Source organism: Arvicanthis niloticus, chromosome X (genome assembly GCF_011762505.2).
Source record: "Arvicanthis niloticus isolate mArvNil1 chromosome X, mArvNil1.pat.X, whole genome shotgun sequence".
NCBI classification, from domain to species: Eukaryota; Metazoa; Chordata; class Mammalia; order Rodentia; family Muridae; genus Arvicanthis; species Arvicanthis niloticus.
The window spans coordinates 98,421,660-98,440,810 of NC_047679.1; the positions used below are offsets into that span (position 1 = coordinate 98,421,660).

Below are 19,151 nucleotides of genomic sequence, written 5' to 3' on the forward strand. Positions count from 1 at the left end.
AAATAAAGTATTTTCCCAAAGGGGGGGGGGCGTGTACAAAGAAGGATCTGGATGGAAGGAGACATGCTCAATGACTTCAAGTAGTGAGTTATACCAGAATGGCAGGTGTGGGGAAGCCAGGTAGGTAAGGTGGGTTTCAGAAGGGTGGCAATTGAAAGAAACCCCACTTCATTCTGAAGGCAGCAGGAAGCTATGGGAGACAGTCTGAGCTGAGGACTGCCAGGATCCAGATTGCTTGCTTTAAAGCAGTGGTTCTCGCCTTTCCTTTCCAACTTGGGCCCGGCAGAATGGCTCCCGCAAAGAAGGGTGTCGAGAAGAAGGGCCGTTCTGCTTTCAACGAGGTGGTGATCCAAGAAGACACTATCAACATTCATAAGCACATCCATGGAATGGGCTTCAAGAAGCATGCTCCTCGGGCACTCAAAGAAATTTGCAAGTTTGCCATGAAGGAAATGGGGACTCCAGATGTACACACCGACACCAGGCTCAATAAAGCCGTCTGGGCCAAGGGAATAAGGAATGTTCCATATCGCATCCGAGTATGCTTGTCCAGAAAACGTCATGAAGATGAGGATTCACCAAACAAGCTCTACACATTGGTAACTTACGTGCCTGTTACCACATTCAAAAATCTACAGACGGTCAATGTAGATGAGAACTAACCTGAATATCAAATAAAGTTGCAGTACTGCCTCTAGGTTTTGGCTTTCCTTTTCGTCATCTGCTCCATGGGTGGAATTTTTGGATCTAAGGGATTAATTAATCTGAGAACCTCTGTTCTGGGTACATGGGAAATTAGAAGTATGTGAAACATTGTTTTCACAAAAGTCAGTGTATTAGTTAGGATTGTGGGGATTTTGTTTTTTTAAGACAGTGTTTCTCTGTGGCGCTGCTTGTTCGGTAGATTAGGCTGGCCTTGAACTCAGAAGCCACCTCCCTAGTGTTGCAATTAAATATGTGTGCCACCCTAAAAAAAAATAAAGCAGTGGTTCTCAACTTGCCTAATGCTGTGACCCTTTAATACAGTTTCTCATGTAGTGGTTACCCCCAGCCATAAAGTCATTTGCATTGCTACTTCATAACTGTAATTTTGCTACTGTTATGAATCATAATGGAAATATATTATATGCAGGATATCTGATATGTGACCCCCGTGAAAGGGTTGTTTGACCCAGAAGGGGTTGGGACCCATACGTTGAGGACCATTGTTTTAAAGGAACTCCACTCTGGATGTGAAAATGTAGCCCATTTAGTCTAGAAATAGTGGGAGGGCAGAGGAGTAAGGCAGGAGGAGGCTGCTGGCTCACCTGGCTTTGAAGCCTAACTAGGGCATTAGGCGAGAAGAAATGCAGGAACCCGAGAACCTTAAAGAAGCAGAGCCAACAGGACAGGGTGGTTTGAGGAAGACGGTGATAAGGGGGAGGGATCATGCCAATGAAATCTCTGGCTTGAGTAAGTGGATATCAGGTAGTAGCAGTCACTGGAACTGAGAAAACATTCAGGGACAAGGGATAATGGAAGCTACTGTGGCTATGTGGGTTGGAATACCTGTAGGGCATTGGAGGAGAGTGTCTCACTCAGCAGCAGCAAAGTCTGAGCTGAAGATACACATTTGGGTATATTGACTGTGTGTCAATAACAGGGGGACGGGAGCTGAGGCCATGCCTATGAATGCAATGAATGAGAAGAGGGCTAAGAATGGAGTCTTGGTGATCATAGGCAGATAAGGACTAGAAAGTAAGAGGGGGTGCTCCACGTGTCCCAGCACTAGGGGAGTCTGCAAATATAAGGTCAGTCTGTACTATATACTGAGACCATGTTTCTGTAAACAAAAAGGATACTTAACCAGTAAAAGGGAGAAAATGGCAGAGGTGAGAAGGAGACTTTATTGAAAATCTATTCAAATGTGTACACCTAAGACACTGGCATTGCCAGCAAGAGAGGAGACAAGTGATAAAGGTCCAAAGAGAGGTGAGGGGACCCGTATCTGAGCACATGGATGAATTCTGTCCTTGGGCTGCAGGGTGAGTTCACTGAAGAGCAGACGTCTTTATTTCTGTTATTTAATTTTATTTTACCTGTAGCAATGTTTTACCTATATGCATGTCTGTGGACCAGGTGTACGCAGTACCAGCTGGGGCCACAAGATGGCGTCAGACATCCTGAAACTGAAGTTAAAAATTGTTTATTATGTAGGGGCTGAGAATCCCCAACCCAAGTCCTCTGCAAGAGCATCAAATGGTATTAACTACGGAGCCATCTCTCCATCCCCCATACAAACAGACTCTCAGGTAATATCAGCCACAGGGGGTTTATCAGAAGGTTCTCAGGTTTATCAGAAGGTTCTCCATGTGGGAGAGGTATAGAGACAGGCCTAAAGGAGCCATGGGACTACGGCACAGGCTCCAGCTTTTAAGAAGCTCTGAAACTAGAACGCTGGGGTTCAGTCGGCCAGTGCTTGTACACAGGCTGCCTAGGGAGAAAACATGTCCTTGGGAAAGCAGTTTTCTTCAGCCAAAGGCAGTCTCACAAGGGCCTGAGAGCTGAAGGCGGAGCTCTCAAGAACAGAGGAGCAAGCAAGCACATCACCACAAGGGTGGAAGAGAGCGTTGTTGCACTGTTGTTTGTCTGAGGCTGAGGCATTCAGATTGCTGACTGTGCTCTCAGAAAACAGAAAACAATCTTTCTGCTGAAGGCTCAGGATTGAGGGGGGCTGGCCGGAGGAGAATGGAATGGCTACTTCAGGATACTGAAGGGGAGCTGACCAGGGTCTCACAATGTGTTTGCCAAGGGGTATTGGTTTTTATGCTGACTCTAGAGAATATATCATTCTAGCAGAATGAAACTGTGCACATTTCTAGGCTCTCTTGTCATGGGTTATTTAGTCTCCTCTCAGATTTCATTAGTTTGTACCAAGAAATATCTATACTATTTCAAGGACAATTTATGTGTCTGAATTCCTAAAAACCCCAAACTTTTACCTAAGGGATTTCCTTCATGAACAAGAATTAAATATAAAACTATGACTATAGACTTTTTTTTGACACAGGGTCTCACGTATTCCAGACTAGTTCAAACTTGCTTTTCATCTGAGGAATGACCTTGAGCTTTCCGTCCACCTGCCTCCACCTGAGTGCAGGGATTACAGGCATGGACTAGCAAGCCTTCTTTATTGGATGGTAGGGATCAACCCAGGGCCTTGTGCCTGCTGGGCGAGCATGCCAGGAAGTGAGTCTCCTCTTTAGCTCGTAGGATGGTTATTTTAGTTACAATAATTACTGATGGTAATGACAGCAATCTTACTGATGGAAAACAAAACCTGTGTGCAGATTACAATATTATAAACTGATTAAAAAACCTACCCCAGGCTTGACAATGAAGATAAACACTTGTCTACAGGGGATGAATGAATATTATAGGAGGCAGGATTACACCTAATTGGTAGGCAGATACAATGCACGGGAAATGACAAAGGAACACTAATTATAAAGCTACAAGGGAAAAAAAGCATTACTACATGACAAAATACACAGCAGGTGGCTCATTACCTACCAAAGTGACAATAGCTAGGTACTCTGCCTGTACAGGATTTATATTCGTGGTCATTCAATACTTCACTGAGAAAGTTCCCACTTATGGAGGAACACTTGTAATAAGAATTCACTGAGCAACAACATCTTTTTTTTTTTTTTACTGTGCTTGGGTGTTTTACCTGCACGTATGTCTGTGTACCACATGTATGCCCGTTTTAATTCAGGCAGTCTGGCCTCCATGCTCTGAGCCATCGTGTTATGTATCAGTATGCCAAGGGACTCGGCTAATCACTGCCAATGGCGCAGTCAACAAGATAGATATGGTCAATAGACAATTCCATCATGGCATGATGAGCTCTATGACAGAGGTCCAGGAGGCTGTGCCTAGGCTCCTCTAAGCTCCTCTGGGCTGGGTTCAAGAGAAGAAGCCAACAATTTGCAGGCATCTATTTCTTGGGCATTAGATCAAAGAAGCCAAACAGAGCCTGACATGGTGTTGCACACATGCAATCCCAATACTGGCTGGGGCGGGGAGATTATATGTTTGAGGTCAGTCTGAGTACACAGATACACCAGTCTGGACTACTTGTGAACGCAGCTCCCTTTCTCTTAATCAATCTCTCTCTGTCTCTCCCCCCACCCCTTGTATATGTTTATCTCTCCTCTCTGTTGCAATGTAGGCCTAATCAGCTCCCACTATTGAGTCCTGGAAACCAAAGATCTATGAGTGTCTCACGGGGATGCAGGAGGGCACAGGGGCCATATAACTCATGTGAGTCTGACTGCTAATGCAGAAAGTATCAGAAATCAGACCGTCAACTCTGTCTCCTCTTCCTGGAGAGAGTGTGAGCTCTCTACTGGCAAGATTTCGGCCTGAAGCATTCTTCCGTTTATTGTTTTTGAATGTGTTACTTGTCATATTAGTTACACTTACTTATGGAGGATTGCTGTATTTCAATACATGTTCTCAAATATGTAATGATCAAATCAAGGTAATTAGCCTTGCCATCTCTTCAATTACTATACCCACATGCTGGGAACCTTTAAACTCTACTCTCAATCTGCATCTTTCTCTATCATACAGATAGTGCAGCATCTGTCTGTTGTAAGCAGAGTCCTTGAGTCCAGAGAAGGAGCAGGGAATCACATCACAGTATGCCACAGGGAGGGAGGAGGGCATTACTGCGCTGACATTGGTTAACAATCAGTAAATGGATGTTTCACTTTTTGAGCATCTACTGTATTAGTGGGAACTGTACTTGGCTCTAAAACAGACACACACACACACACACACACACACACACACACACACACACACACCCTAATTTTGCTGAACTCTGAGCTGAGACCCAGGTAATAAATCACATGAGCAAAAAAATATGCATGGGCTTATGGGAAGAACAAAAAGAGAGATAGCAAAAATAGGGACGTGCTGAAAATTTACATATAATGGTCACCAAAGTCCTCGGAGAAAAATGTTATTTCTGCAAAGAAAATCAACACTGAAGGGAGTGAGGGAAGAGGCCATGCCTAAGGGAATAGCTGAGGGGAAATGTTCCAGCACAGAGAGAACAGCAACTGCAGAGGCCTCAAGGCAGGAATGTGCTTCCTTGTTTGAAAGCCAGGGAGACCCCTGGGGCTATAAAGGCGTGAGCAGAAGGGTATCAAAGTAGGAACTGTGGTCAGAATGAATTAACAAATAGAGATTGGATCTGGTACCTGGGAGCAAGGGAACCAAACCAGTTGCAAGAGAAGAGGTGACAGAAAGCCTATTGATAATTCAAATTTCTTCTGCTCCATACCATAATATCCAACCCACCCTCAAACTGTGGCTTCTTCCAAAAAAGGCAAGGCATTCATTCCATGAGCTTCCAGGAATTCTCCTATCTGCACTTCTCACAAGCATGCTGGTAATCAGATAATCATGCTACATCTCCAGTTCTGGGAACTTGAACTCAGGTCCTTACACTTTTTAAACCACTGAGCCATTTCCCTAGTTCTCAAATTGGGATTTTGATTGGGATTGTACTGTATCTAGAAATCAGTTTACAGAGGACACATTAAAGTAATTACACCTTACAACCTATTTCATATATATACATACATACATATATTACCTCTAGGTATTTTATGCTAAAGAAATGACTATTATCAATGTTGTTGTAGGTGGGTATGGTGATGCACACCTGGAACCTTAGCGATTGGGAGGCACAGGCACAGGATTACCGTAAGCTCAAGGTTCAGGCAGGCTCACGTATCGAAATTCTGTCTCAAAAAGTTTTGCATGTGTATTGGCTGGAGAGATGGCTCAGAAGCTAAGAGCACTTACTACTCTCTAGAGGACCCAAGTTACTTTAAAAAAAAATACATATGAGTATACTGTAGCTGTCTTCAGACAAACCAGAAGAGGATATCAGATCCCATTACAGATGGTTGTGAGCCACCATGTGGTTGTTGGGAATTGAACTCAGGACCTCTGGAAGAGAAGTCAGTGCTCTTAACCACTGAGCCATCTCTATAACTTCCCCCATCACACACACCCACACCCAGTTAGGATTTTAACTGTGTTGGGCTGTGACAAACACCTGTTAATTCTAGCTTCAGGAGATCCAATGCCCTCTTCTGGATTCTGCAGGCACCTGCAAATATACAGTAAATAGACATGCCCACATACACATAAATAAAAATAAATCAATGTTGGGTGTGGTGATTCACACCTTTAACCCCCCCCCCTTTTAGAAAGCAGAGGTGGGTAAATATGAGTTTGAGGCCAGCCTAGTTTACATAGAAAGTTCCGGGGCAGTCAGGGCTACATATTGAGAAAACCTCAAAAAATATTTGTGGTACTGGGGATTGAATGTAGGGATGTGTGTGCACCAAGCAACTTCTGTGTCACTAGGGTACATCTGCAGCACAACAGATTTTAAAAATGTAACAGCTTTTGTTATATATAGAAATACAATTTTCCATATCACCACATGCCCAGGAACCTAATTCATTTGTCAACAGAAATGTTTATTTATTTTCCAATTACCTTGGATATCCTAGATGCACAATCATATTTTCTACAAGTAATAAGTGATGTATTATTTCTTCCTTCCTAAGGCTTTAAGCTTTATGTTTCTTTTTCTCCTCTCCTTCTACCAACTAAGATTTTCAATACAATGGTAACCAAAAGTAAGAAGTCTCCATAGCACAGGGGTCACTAAACTAGCCTAACATGGTAACTAAGAGAATCCTTGTGGCATTCAGAATGTTGTGAGGTAAAATGTTAAGTGTGCTTGCTCCATGATTTTTCTGATAGTTGATCATTTGTCATAATTTTTTAAAGTTTTCCTTTAAGCATTTATATCACTTAGTTTTCCTATTTTATTAACTAAGGCAGAGCTTCCATAATAGTGTTAATAACAAGGACAGCAGGCATCCTCACCTTATCTGTGACATGAATGTAAATTACTCTAGAATTTTATCTGAATTCTATTTAGAACTTCCATCTATATCCAGGACCTTTATATCTATATTTGTGAGACTGGTCCATGCACTTTTTTCCCTTCTATGACAGTCAAAGTTCTGACATCAATTATACTATTTTAATATAAGGAATTACATAGAAGTTGTCATTCTTTGTTATTTGAAACACATTCAGAGAAGTCACGATAGAATTCAATGCTACATTCTGGTTACCCAAAAATCACTGTGTGTGTGTGTGTGTGTGTGTGTGTGTGTGTGTGTGTGTGTGTGTGTGTAGAACCTGAGGGTGTTACTGTATCTCTTGTTATTTAGCTCTGACTGGCTTTGAACTCCTGATTTTCCTGCTTCCACCTCCTGGGTACTAGGATTACAGATGTTGCACCACCATGCCTGGTTCTGAAAGCATCACTTTTATTGTCTTAATGTGTATCTGTATCTCTCCCTTCGTATTTTCTCCTTCCTCTCCTTTTATATGCATATACAGAGATGTGTACTTAAATAGTTATCACTGTGCAAATTATTTTGCAACTGCTCTTTTCTGTCAACAATCTTTGGGGTCTGGGATATTATTCAGGTGGTAGAAGGCTTGCCTAGGATGACTGAAGTCCTCATTTCAATCCCCAACACTGTATACAGCCAGGCATAGTGGCACATCCTGGGCTACATAGTGAGTTCAAGGCCAACCTCAGATAAGAGACCTTGTGTCAATAACAACATTATAACATCTGCCATCTCAATAAATGGCATGTCTGTTTTTCTAAATGACCTTTAAAAGATTCTGACAGCTACTTTGTCTAAACAAAAATTCAATCCCAAACAAGACATTGGTTGCATCTTCCTGTTTTGAAAGGAAATGGGTCTCTAATACTTGTGTCTAGTTTACAATCAAAACGGATGCTTTGGATAGTCTGAGATTATTGACACTGGACTCTCAAGCAAAGTCTGGGTTGGTGTGCATGTGGTAGACACACTAACATCTGCAAGCAATTGAGTTCCTTTAACATCTTTTTAATTGGAAGGCTGAAGAACACCTCCCTTTTTTTGTGGCCCTAGGGATAGAACATAGAGGCTCATGCCCGTTACACAGATGCTCTGTGCTATCCCCTGAAGCCCTGTACCACTATGCTATGCACTCCCTTGGCTTTCACTGAGTTTCTTTCTCTTAAGTCCTACCATTGGACTACTTTTGCTCCACACCCCTCTCCAGCATCAACTATATCCCTCCAATAACCCCCTCGCCTGCATCAGGCATTCTTACTCTTTTTTACATCAGCACTCAAATATGTTGTTATTTGTCAGTCTTACTTCCCCTCTACATACCAGTCCACGCCCCTCCTTTCCTTCTTTTCTTTGTTTCTTTTGGTTTTTCGAGACAGGGTTTCTCTGTGTAGCCCTGGCTGTCCTGGAACTTACTCTGTAGACGAGGCTGGCCTCGAACTCAGAAATCCACCTGCCTCTGCCTCCCAAGTACTGGGATTAAAGGCGTGCGCCACCACTGCCCGGCAAAACTGTGGAGCCCAGGCTGTCCTCGAACTCGTGATCCTCCTGCCTCTGCCTCCTTCATCAAATCCTACTGGCATGCGCCACCACAACTTGCCACAACCCTCCTTTCTTCACAGCAAAAATAATAATTTTTTTTATAACAACACTGCTACTCTTCTTTGCCCTTCTCTCTTGAACTCATTTCTGTCAGGTGTTTGCTGACACTGCTCTTTTCCAGGTCACCAACCTTTTGCTAGTTGCTAAATGCACGTGGCATTTCCAAGCCCTTGTCATATTTACATGTGGCATCTGGCAGATGATTGTTTCCTCTTTAACGAGGGCTGGCCATTTGCCCATTTGCCTCTTCCTGCTATGCTGAGTATAGAAGACAATGACATTTCCCAGGCTCCTTTCTTTTCTGACTTCCTGATATGTTTGGCTGATGGGAATTATTGGCAGGATATTGGAGAAAGGCAGAAGCCAGGGTCTTTCCCTTCCTTTTTTCCATTATGAATTTTGTCTCCAACAGTGATTGTTCCGCCTCTGTGGTTTCCACTGGACAGTTGGACCCCTCCATGGACTCACTTCCTATTGGACTGGTGTTTCTGTTGTATTTGGTAGTCCCTGATCCTGTACTAACATCCATACTCCAACTTTAGTCCCAGGTTCTCCGATGATTTCTAGCCATGATATAGTACCAAAGGACTCAATTCTCTAGAATCTATTTTCTTTCCTGGCTGTTTATCTTTAGCAACCTCATCCTGTCTTGTGGCTTTGATTAGCATCCATATACTGATAACTCCCAATTCTTTATTTTTTGTTTTGTTTTGTTTTGTTTTGTTTTGTTTTTCAAGACAGGGTTTCTCTGTGTAGCCCTGGCTGTCCTGGAACTCACTCTGTAGACCTCGAACTCAGAAATCCGCCTGCCTCTGCCTCCCAAGTGCTGGGATTAAAGGTGTGCGCCACCACCTCCTAGCCGCTAATTATTTATTCTTTATTTTATGTGCATGAGTGTTTGCCTGCATGTGTGTGTGTGTGTGTGTGTGTCACATACACACACAGACACATAGAGAGAGTCAGACAGACAGACACACACACACATACACACACACACAGAGAGAAAGAGAGAAAGAGGAGGAAGACAGACACACACACACACACAGAAAGAGAGAGAGAGAGAGAGAGAGAGAGAGAGAGAGAGAGAGAGAGGAGACAGACACACACACACACACACACACAGAGAGAGAGAGAGAGAGAGAGAGAGAGAGAGAGAGAGAGAGAGAGAGAGAGGAGACAGACAGATACACACACACACACACACATGAGCGTGCCTGGTACCTGTGGAGACCAGAAGAAGCTGTCAGTTACAGGAATTAGAGTTACAGACACTTGTAACTACCATACAGGAGGTGGGAACCAAACCTGGATCTTCTAAAAGAGGAAGTGCTCGTAACTGCTGAGCCATCTTTCCAGTCCTAGACAACTCCCAAACTTATATCTGTAGCAAGTCTTCCATAACTGAACTGAAAGATTATTATCTGTCATGATTAATCTTGACTGCCAACTTGATTAGACTGAGATATGCCAAAAGGATTAGGGAAACATACCCACGGCTGTGTCTGTAAGGTCATCTCTAGAGATGAGTGGACCATATGGGCCACATCCATCGATACATTTTAAAATTGGACAGTAATAGACCCTCCAATAGGAAAGTAGTGATAGTTAAAGGAAAAAGATCACTGGGGACATGTTCTTGCCCTGGCCCCTTCCTGTTATTGTTTCCTGGCTCTGCTCTGCTCCTCCACTTCCTTTCATGATGTTCTACCTCAGTTCAGGCCCAGAAACCACAGAGGTTAATTATCAGTCTGTATGGAACCCCTGAAGCTACAGGCCACAGTAAGATGTCCTTAAAATAGTTTCTCTCAGGTTTTTGGTCATGGCGGCAAAACAGCTGACTAATATAACATCCAACTACTTATCAGATGTCTGCACTTAGCAAATAAGCACTTCAGAAGCAGGTCCAATACATAGTCATTGGCTTTCTCACAAAGCCGCTCCTGTTCATTTGAGAAAATGGCACTTCTGGGTTGCAAGATGGCTCAGTGGGAAAAGGCTGAAAGAAGTCACTCTGAAAGAAGTGACTGCACAAAAATTGTCCTTTGACCTCCACATACACACAATGACACCCCTCACCCCACCCCGAGAGAGAAATAAATATAAGACAGTTTTAAAAAAAAGAAAATGGCACCTATTCACCCAGTTATTGTAGACATACTTGAAGGGGCTATCCTTGGTTCATCTCTTCCCCTTACTCCCTACACTTCATCCATCCTTGCTAGCACCTCCCCCTACCAAGCCACCTAACCAATATGTTTAGTTTCCTTCCTCCAATTTTCCCCTTACTCTTACCCCATGTTGGGTTGCCAAAATGGTCTCCTAACTGGCCTCCCTGCTTCCATTCTTGCTCCCCTACAAGCCATTCTCCACAGTGTAGCTATTGCTTTAAAGCATGAACCGGGGCTACAGAGATTGCTCGGCAGTTAGCACCTATCATTCTTCCAGAGGACAAATTTGATCCCCAGCACCCACAAGGGACAGCTCACAACTGCCTATAACTCCAGCTCCAGGGGATCCAACACCTTCGGCCTCTATGAGCACCTGCATACATGTGGGTACACCCCCATAAACACACACACAATTAAAATAAATGTGGAAAAAAGAAAACATGAATCAGGGGACCTAGAGACATAGTCCAGCAGTAGAATGCTTGTGTAGAATGTGCAAGGCCCTAGGACCAAACCCTAGCACTGTAATTTTGAAAGTTACTTTTAAAATTTTCTTTTATTTTTGTAATTCTAGAGTGAAGTGAGCAAGGATAAAAACAATAGACATGCTGAAGCACACAAGGAAAAGCCCATGAGGCCTCAACCCTACACAAGCAACACAGGCAACTCCAACTGAGAAATGCTGAGAGTGGGGGAAACCGGCTTCCCTAGAGAAAAGCATACCAATTAGTTACCGAATACCAAATGGTCGGCCTTGACAACATGCAAATTTTTAATATAAAATAAAAGCCATAAATCGCATGGTGTGATACTTGGGCTTTAGAGTTGCTAACAGTTTCCTCCTCCATCTATGATGTCAAATCCTTATTCCAGTCTACAGGGCCTTCTGCAGCCTGGCTTCTGCTTATGCCTTTAACCTCACTTCCTGTTTTGCACTCAGTCATACTTGCTGTCCTTTAGGCTTCTCCAACGTAAGCTTCTTTCCTTCTGTACTTTGCAATGCCCTCACCTGAACACTTCCCCTTGACCTTTATATGTTGGACCATTCAACTTTTTCGAATACCACAAGGCTTAGAAATGGCCCCTCCTCTGAGCCCACCTCTCCGATGACTCATAATTCTCTATATGCCATCATACTATTTGTTAAAAATCTTGCGTGTATGTGTAAGTGCAGGCAAGTGCACATGGAGCTCAGAGGACAACTTTGGTTGTTGATCCTTGTCTTCCACCCTGACACGAGGTCTCTTGTTCGCTGATGTATAAGCCAGACTAGCTAGCCTCAAGCTGCTGGGAACTCTCCTGTCTCTATCTCCCATGTCACCACAGACACACTGGGTTCACACATGTCTGCGACTGCCATCAGGCTTTTACATGAGCTCTGGGGATATGAACTCAGATTCTCCTCTTGCATGTTAAGTACTCGACTTACTGAGCCATCGGACCAGCTTCATATTACAGTAACTAATTTTTTATTTAATTTTTAAAGAAAATTATTATTTAGGTGTGTATACACACAACTGGTATGTGGAAGTCAGAGGACAGTTTTCAGTACTCTCCGCCCAACATGGGTCCTGAGAATTGAACAAAAATTGGCCAGTTTGCTAAGCCATCTTACAGGCCCTTAAACTCACATTTTCATAGTCAGGAGTTCCTGTCACTTTGTTTTCAAAATGTGATCTTTCTTCACCACTATGCCCTCTGCTCCAACAGCACAGAGCACACAGACTGACAGCTCAATGACTAAAAGGTAGTGGACTAGTTTTAAACAGGAAGACAGGCATCTTTCTCCCTAAGACTGCAAAGACAAAAGGACAGAAGCATCTAAGTATATTTATTCCTCTACTCTCTTAGTGCTTTGAAGACAGCAGTCATCTGCCCGAGGGACTGGGGTACTTGCAGAGAAAGATCAGAAAATTGGAATAGAACGGCCTTAATTTGATCTGATAGAAATAGGAGAGCTGGTGGCCCAAAAACAGTGAGCTGAACAACTGACTGTCTGTGGTGAGATCTTATCTGACACGAGAACCATACATTCATGGCATCAACCTCCATTCATTTATAAGATGTGGCCATTCGCCGGACAGTGGTGGCACACACCTTTAATTCCAGCACTTGGGAGGCAGAGGCAGGTGGATTTCTGAGTTCAAGGCCAGCCTGGTCTACAGAGTGAGTTCCAGGACAGCCATGGGGCTACACAGAGAAACCCTGTCTCAAAAAAAAAACCCAAAAAACAACAACAACAAAAAAACAAAAACAAACAAAAAAGATGTAGCCATTCAACTCTCAGGATATAAGATCGCAGAAGGCAGACTATATGACTGACTAAATTGAGAGTTTGTAGGATAAATGCTGTAACATAATCCAGACTCAGATATCAAATACCATATATTCTCTCTCTTATGAGGAACCTACCTTTGATATATATGGGTACAGGTTATGAAACTAGAAAGGGGACCGTTAGAGAGGAAAAGGTTTTGAGGAAGTGGGTAGAGTAACAGAACATATGTGACATAAAAGCAAAAGGGACAGCTGGGAGCCGGGTGGTACAGGGGGAGCAAGGGAACAGAAACGAAATGGGGAATCTCTACAAAAACAAATTATGTAAAAATGCAATAGCAAAACATTACATCTCACTTGAATTTTTAAAAACACAAACTAAAAGCCATATGTGGTGGTACAAACCTGAAATCCTAACACTTGGAGGTAGAGACAGGCAGATGGATCATAGCTTTCAAGGTCTTTCACTGGCTATCCAATGAGTTGGAGGTCAGCCAGGGCTCCATGAGACCATGTTTCAAAAAACAAAACAGAAACAAAAAGAGTGGGCTGGAGAGGTGGCTCATTGCCTAGGACCACATGCTACTCCTGCAGAGGACCCTAGTTCCGATCCCAGCACCCATACAATGGCTCACAGCTATCTGTAATTCCAGTTCCTGAGGACCCAACACCCTCTTCTAGCCTCTTTGGGCACCAGGCATACATGTGGTGCATATGCACACATGCAAGCAAAACACACACACTTTAAAAATTAGAAAAATTAATTTTACAAAAGAAAAAAGGTTACATTTATAACAGCACCAGAAAAAACATGAAGTAGCCAGGTATACATTTTAACCAATTATCTACAGGATCTGTACATGAAAAATTATAATTTCAGATGTTATCCCCTTTCCACATTTTCCTCCCACTCAGGAACCCCCTATCCCATCCCCCCCTCCTCCTGCTTCTATGAGGATGTGCCTCCTCCACCCACTCCCACCTCCCCACCCACGAATTCTCCCATACTGGGGTATCCAGCCTTCACAGGACCAAGGACTTCCTCAATTCTCCTTAAAAATTATCTTTTTTTTTTTGAGGTTAAACCTGCCAGCTCAACAGTTATAAATGTAGTGCTGTTGTAAATGTAACCTTTTTTTCTTTTTTGTAAAATTAATATTTCTAATTTTTAAAGTTTATGTGTATGTTTTATTCTCTTAACTATATACAAAATATTGATTTTCAAGCCTGATTCTACAAAAAAGTAGCTAGCTCTTTAGAAATCTCTTTTTATCTGTGTGGCCACTATACCAAGCTAGTTTACCTTTTTCTTGAGCTTTCCCAAACCCAAGAGGGCTCTCTTTTGCTCTCCTTCCTAGAACACTGTTTCGTTTGCATCCTACCAGCTGCTTCTCTGTGGCTCCTGCAAGCCCAAAGAGAAAATCTCTGTCTTTTACCTGGAGCTCCTACCATGAAGCTCGTCTAAGCCAAAAGAGAGCTGAAAAAAGCTAAAGTGATCTTTAGATTTTTTCAAAACCCCCCAAATCCTAGAAAGAATACTGAACCCTATAAACAAGCTGATTTTAAAATACTAGAAAAGACAGAAATTTAGAATAGTCAAAATAACTCCAAAACAAAACAAGGTTGGAAGAATCATGACCCAGTGGTAAAACTAACCATAAAGTTACAATAACCAAATCAAGGCAATCTATATAGCTAGGCAAAGTGGCATATGCTTAGAGTCATGGTTACTTGGAAAGCTGAGGCAGGAGGATCACATAAACCCATAAGTTTATAGCCAGCTTGGGAAACATAACAAAACAAACAGAAGCAGAGCTGAGGGCAATGCTCAATGGTAGAGTATAATGTGTCAATTGAACCTCATGATTAAAAAGAAAAAAGTACTGCGTGGGTGAAATGGCAATGGATGAAAGATAATAAGCTGATGGGTCTGCTTTTTTTGAGACAGAGTCTCAACTATGTAGCCCTAGTTGGCCTACAACTTACTATGTAAGCATGCTGGCCTCCGGACTCTCAGGGATACAAAGTGCCCTTGCTTTTCTGAACGCTGAAATTCAAGGTATGTGCCACCACACTCAGAAATGAACTGATTTTTGACAAAGCTATAAAAGAATAGATGAAGGAAAAAAGTCTTGTCACTAATTAGGTATCAAAACAACTAGACATCTGTGTGCTAAAAGTAAACTGACCCAAAATTTGTATATTATACAAGAACTACTTCAAAACAGACTACAAGTGTAAATGTCAAAAATAAAACTTCTTGGAGTAAAGAGGGTATTTATAGATGAGTCAAGAAAGGCACTGTAGGTGCTGGAGAGATAGCTCAGTGGTTAACAGCACTTGCTCTTGCTGAGGACCCATGTTCAGTTGCCAGCATCTATACAGAGGCTCACAACCATCTGTAACTCCAGTTCCAGGGTTCCAATGCTCTCTTTTGGCTTCCACAGGCACCCCATGCAAGTGGCCACACATGCACACATACACATAAATAAGAATAAATAGAAATAATTTGTAAAAGAAAATGAAAACATAAACCACAGACTAGGAGAGATTGTAAATCATAGATCTATATGGACTTAGATGCAGATTATAAAAAGATCTCCTAATAGTCATTTTATAAAAAAGCCACTACCTCAAAAAAGGAGGTTTATAAGTGGGTAGAAGAGCTAAACATAGACTTTACCAGAGATACACAGATGAAACTTGAACATATAAATGTATGTAATAAAAAAAAAAAAAAAAAAAAAAAAAAAACCACCCATCTTGGATAAACAGTTCTCTAAAGATATCTAAAGGCCATATGAAAAGATACTCAACATCCCCAATCATCAAAGAAATGCAGTAAAATACAATGAAATTTCAATAAAGGCATAGAGAAACTTGAATCTTTGTGTACTGTTTGTGATTGTAAAAGATTGCGAAATAGTACAACAGCCAAGGAACATAGAATGGAATCTCCTAGAAAAATTACAAATAGTTAGGCCTGGTGAGGAGAGTCTGTAATCCTTGGGAGGCAAAAAAAAAAAAAAAAAAGAAAAGAAAGGAAAGGAAAGGAAAGGAAAGGAAAGGAAAGGAAAGGAAAGGAAAGGAAAGGAAAGGAAAGGAAAAGAAAAGAAAAGAAAAACAAACAAACAAACAAACCTCAAAAAAACCTAGGGTCTGCCTGGGCTACAGAGTTGGTCCAAGGCTAGCCTGGAAAATCTAGCAAGACTCTGCCTCAAAATTTAAATCCCAAGGATACACTTCAGTGATAGAGTACTTAGATAGCATGTGGAGGACCCAAGAGTCAATGCCCACTACAAAAACAAAACACAAAACTGTTTTGTGACATCTTACTTCTGAACTTATCCAAAATAACTGAATCTAGTATGTCAAAAATATTTAGAAATATATTTCTACATGCCCATGGTTCACTGCAACATTATCCTAATATTCTACTGACAACAAATGGATAAAAAAAAAAGTGTGGTACACATGCTAGGGAATTATCACTCACCTTAAAAGGAAAGGTGTTTTTTTTATCACACGCATGAATAAATACCACCAAGGACTGGCACCAAGTGAAATAAGCCCATCACAAAAAAGAAAAGTGCTATATGATTCCACTCACATTCATTATCTAAAGGACACAAACTCATAAAAGCAAGAACAGTGGCAGTTACCAGGCATTAGGAGAAGTGGGGAAAGAGGTGTGGTCATTATCTGTAAGGTTTCAGATTTAGAAGATGGAAAGGTGTATAGATCTGTATCACAATGATGCAAATTAACACTACTGAACTTCGTAATCAAAAATGGTTTAGAGGGTTAGGCATGGTGGCATATGGCTTTAATCCTAGCATTTGGGTAGCAAAGGCTGGTGGGTCTGAGTTTGAGGCCATTCTAGTCTACATAGTAAGTTCCAGGACAACCAGAGCTACATAGCGAGAGCCTGTCTCAAACAACAAAAACAGTAATAGTCAGAGAAGCTGGACAGTAGCCCAAGTGTATAGTACCAGCGCGCAGGAAAGTTCAAAGTCACTGCTGGTAGAGCTTGACCAGCAGCCATTATAATAAATAAATAAATAAATAAATAAATAAATACTCCCACAGCCATTAGGGTTAGAGTGTATTGAATATACTTTCCTGCTTCCAAAACAAAACAAACAACAACAACAACAAAAAACCTAAAGATAGGACCTGGAGAGATTGTTTTTTGTTCTTCTAGAGGATATGCTTTCCGTCCCTAACGCCCGCCCATGACTCCAGTTCTAGGGATCTCATGCTCTCTTCTGACCTCTGTAGGCACCAGCCACACATGCAACACACATACATATATGCAGGCCAAAGGCTCAGTCACATAAAATAATATTTAAAAGATCTTCAAAATACTCCATTAAAACTAAAACCCACTAAGTATGTAATCCCAACACTCAGGAGGTAGAGACAGAAGATCTGGAGTGCCTCAGGCCTGCAGGGAATTTGAAGTCAGCCTGAGCGCTATGAAATTCCATTTTAAAAAACTAAAATGAAAAATAAGAGCCAGTTGCTACACAAGACCCCACCTCAAAACAAAAATATGCCTAAGATAATAACCTTTTTTTAAAAAAAAACTGTAATAAAAGTCGTATGTTCAACACCATCTGTCATTAATAATTGAAATGAAAATCAGTTGACACCCATGAGAAACATACAAATCAGGAGACTAAGAAAATACAGTCCACAGCAATATGAATCTTAAATGATCAAAACAAGCTAGTTTAGTTCATTCCATTCTATTATTTATTTTATTTCATTTTTAAGAGAGTTTTGCTTGCTGTGGCACTGAGATTTACCTCAAACCCCTGAACAAAAGTGATCCTTCTAAGTGTTAGAATTATTCATACATACGAGACAGGTTAGTCTTTAAAAAGCTTTTTAATTTTTTTTGTTGTTGTTGTTTTTCAAGACAGGGTTTCTCTGTATAGCCCTGGCTGTCTTGGAACTCACTCTGTAGACCAGGCTGGCCTCAAACTCAGAAATCCGCCTGCCTCCCAAGTGCTGGGATTAAAGGTGTGCGCCACCACTGCCTGGCTTTAAATTTTTCTTAAATGACAGTTACAATTCCAAATGTCTCCAACTATTAGAGTAAGAATATTTCATAACATTTTCATAATTTTGTCACAGTTGATCATTTGCAAAAAGAAGAAAAAGAAACAAGTTATGACTCTCCAAATGTCAATATGGCTCCTTTTATTAACATTAAAACACATTTGCTATTAAAAAAAAATCACTGGAAGTTAATAGAGAAAGTACATCTTGTTTTGATAACTTCCAATAGAAAGAGTAAAATATAATGAAAAGTATACACTTACTTGGTATTAATGACATAATATTCCATTATCTTTAGAAGCAGCAAAATGTGTAACTTGAGCCAGATGTTCAAATGGTTAGAATTTACCCAAGAGAGAGTTATTTCAGAAACTATGTAGAAGTATAACTACAGAATTGCTTTAGGGAGTTCTCTAGCTGAAAATTTTCACATTGCATTTCAGTGTTTTTTTTTTTCAAAATGAAATTATGTTCTGATTGAATGATACAAGATTCCACAGGAGCAGCCATTCAGCATAGGAAAGAGCTCCAGTTTTAAAGTCCTTCTCTGGCTTTACCAATTAATTACTGGCTAGTGGATCTTGGGAAAGGAAGATTCCGAGCTTCAGAGTACTCGTTTGTAAAACAGTGATGGCAACAGTTAACTTATCTCCTAGGAGGTATTGAGTTAACTCATACCTCTAAAGTGCTTTCTAGAACCAAGTACTCAATGGAGATGAATGAGTATTAATGTTGGGATTACTACAAGTGTTTCATTATTACTAGCAAAATAATCATCCCTCAAATCGAAAATCACACCTAAAAAGGTCTACAAGGATGGGAGCACGTGAGACTAGAAACAGCTGGAGGCTGTGGCCAGAGAATAGAAGCCTGAATTTCTAAGATGGTCTAGGTATATCCAAGCTGTACACTTAAGAATTTGGGGATAAAGTGGTGTAAAAGTAGAGGCCATTGTTTGGACATATTTGACCATTCACAAATGTTCCGGCTTTCCCCTGCAAACCCAGAAATCAGAAAAAAGGGCAAAGACAACTAT

At 41.4% G+C, this 19,151-nt stretch overlaps 1 protein-coding gene and 1 pseudogene across 1 annotated transcript in view; one reads left to right on the forward strand and one right to left on the reverse strand.

Moving 5' to 3' along the window:
- Positions 1 to 137: 137 nt before the first annotated feature.
- LOC117694684 (large ribosomal subunit protein eL31 pseudogene) lies at positions 138 to 695 on the forward strand (annotated as a pseudogene).
- Positions 696 to 2,011: 1,316 nt separating this feature from the next.
- Positions 2,012 to 19,151, reverse strand: part of Steep1 (STING1 ER exit protein 1) — a 31,605-nt gene continuing 14,465 nt past the window's right edge. Inside the window, exon 7 of the mRNA XM_076918805.1 lies at positions 2,012 to 2,168. Coding sequence (XP_076774920.1) covers positions 2,154 to 2,168 — 15 coding nt within the window. The 3' untranslated portion in view covers positions 2,012 to 2,153. The remainder of the gene's footprint in view (positions 2,169 to 19,151) is intronic.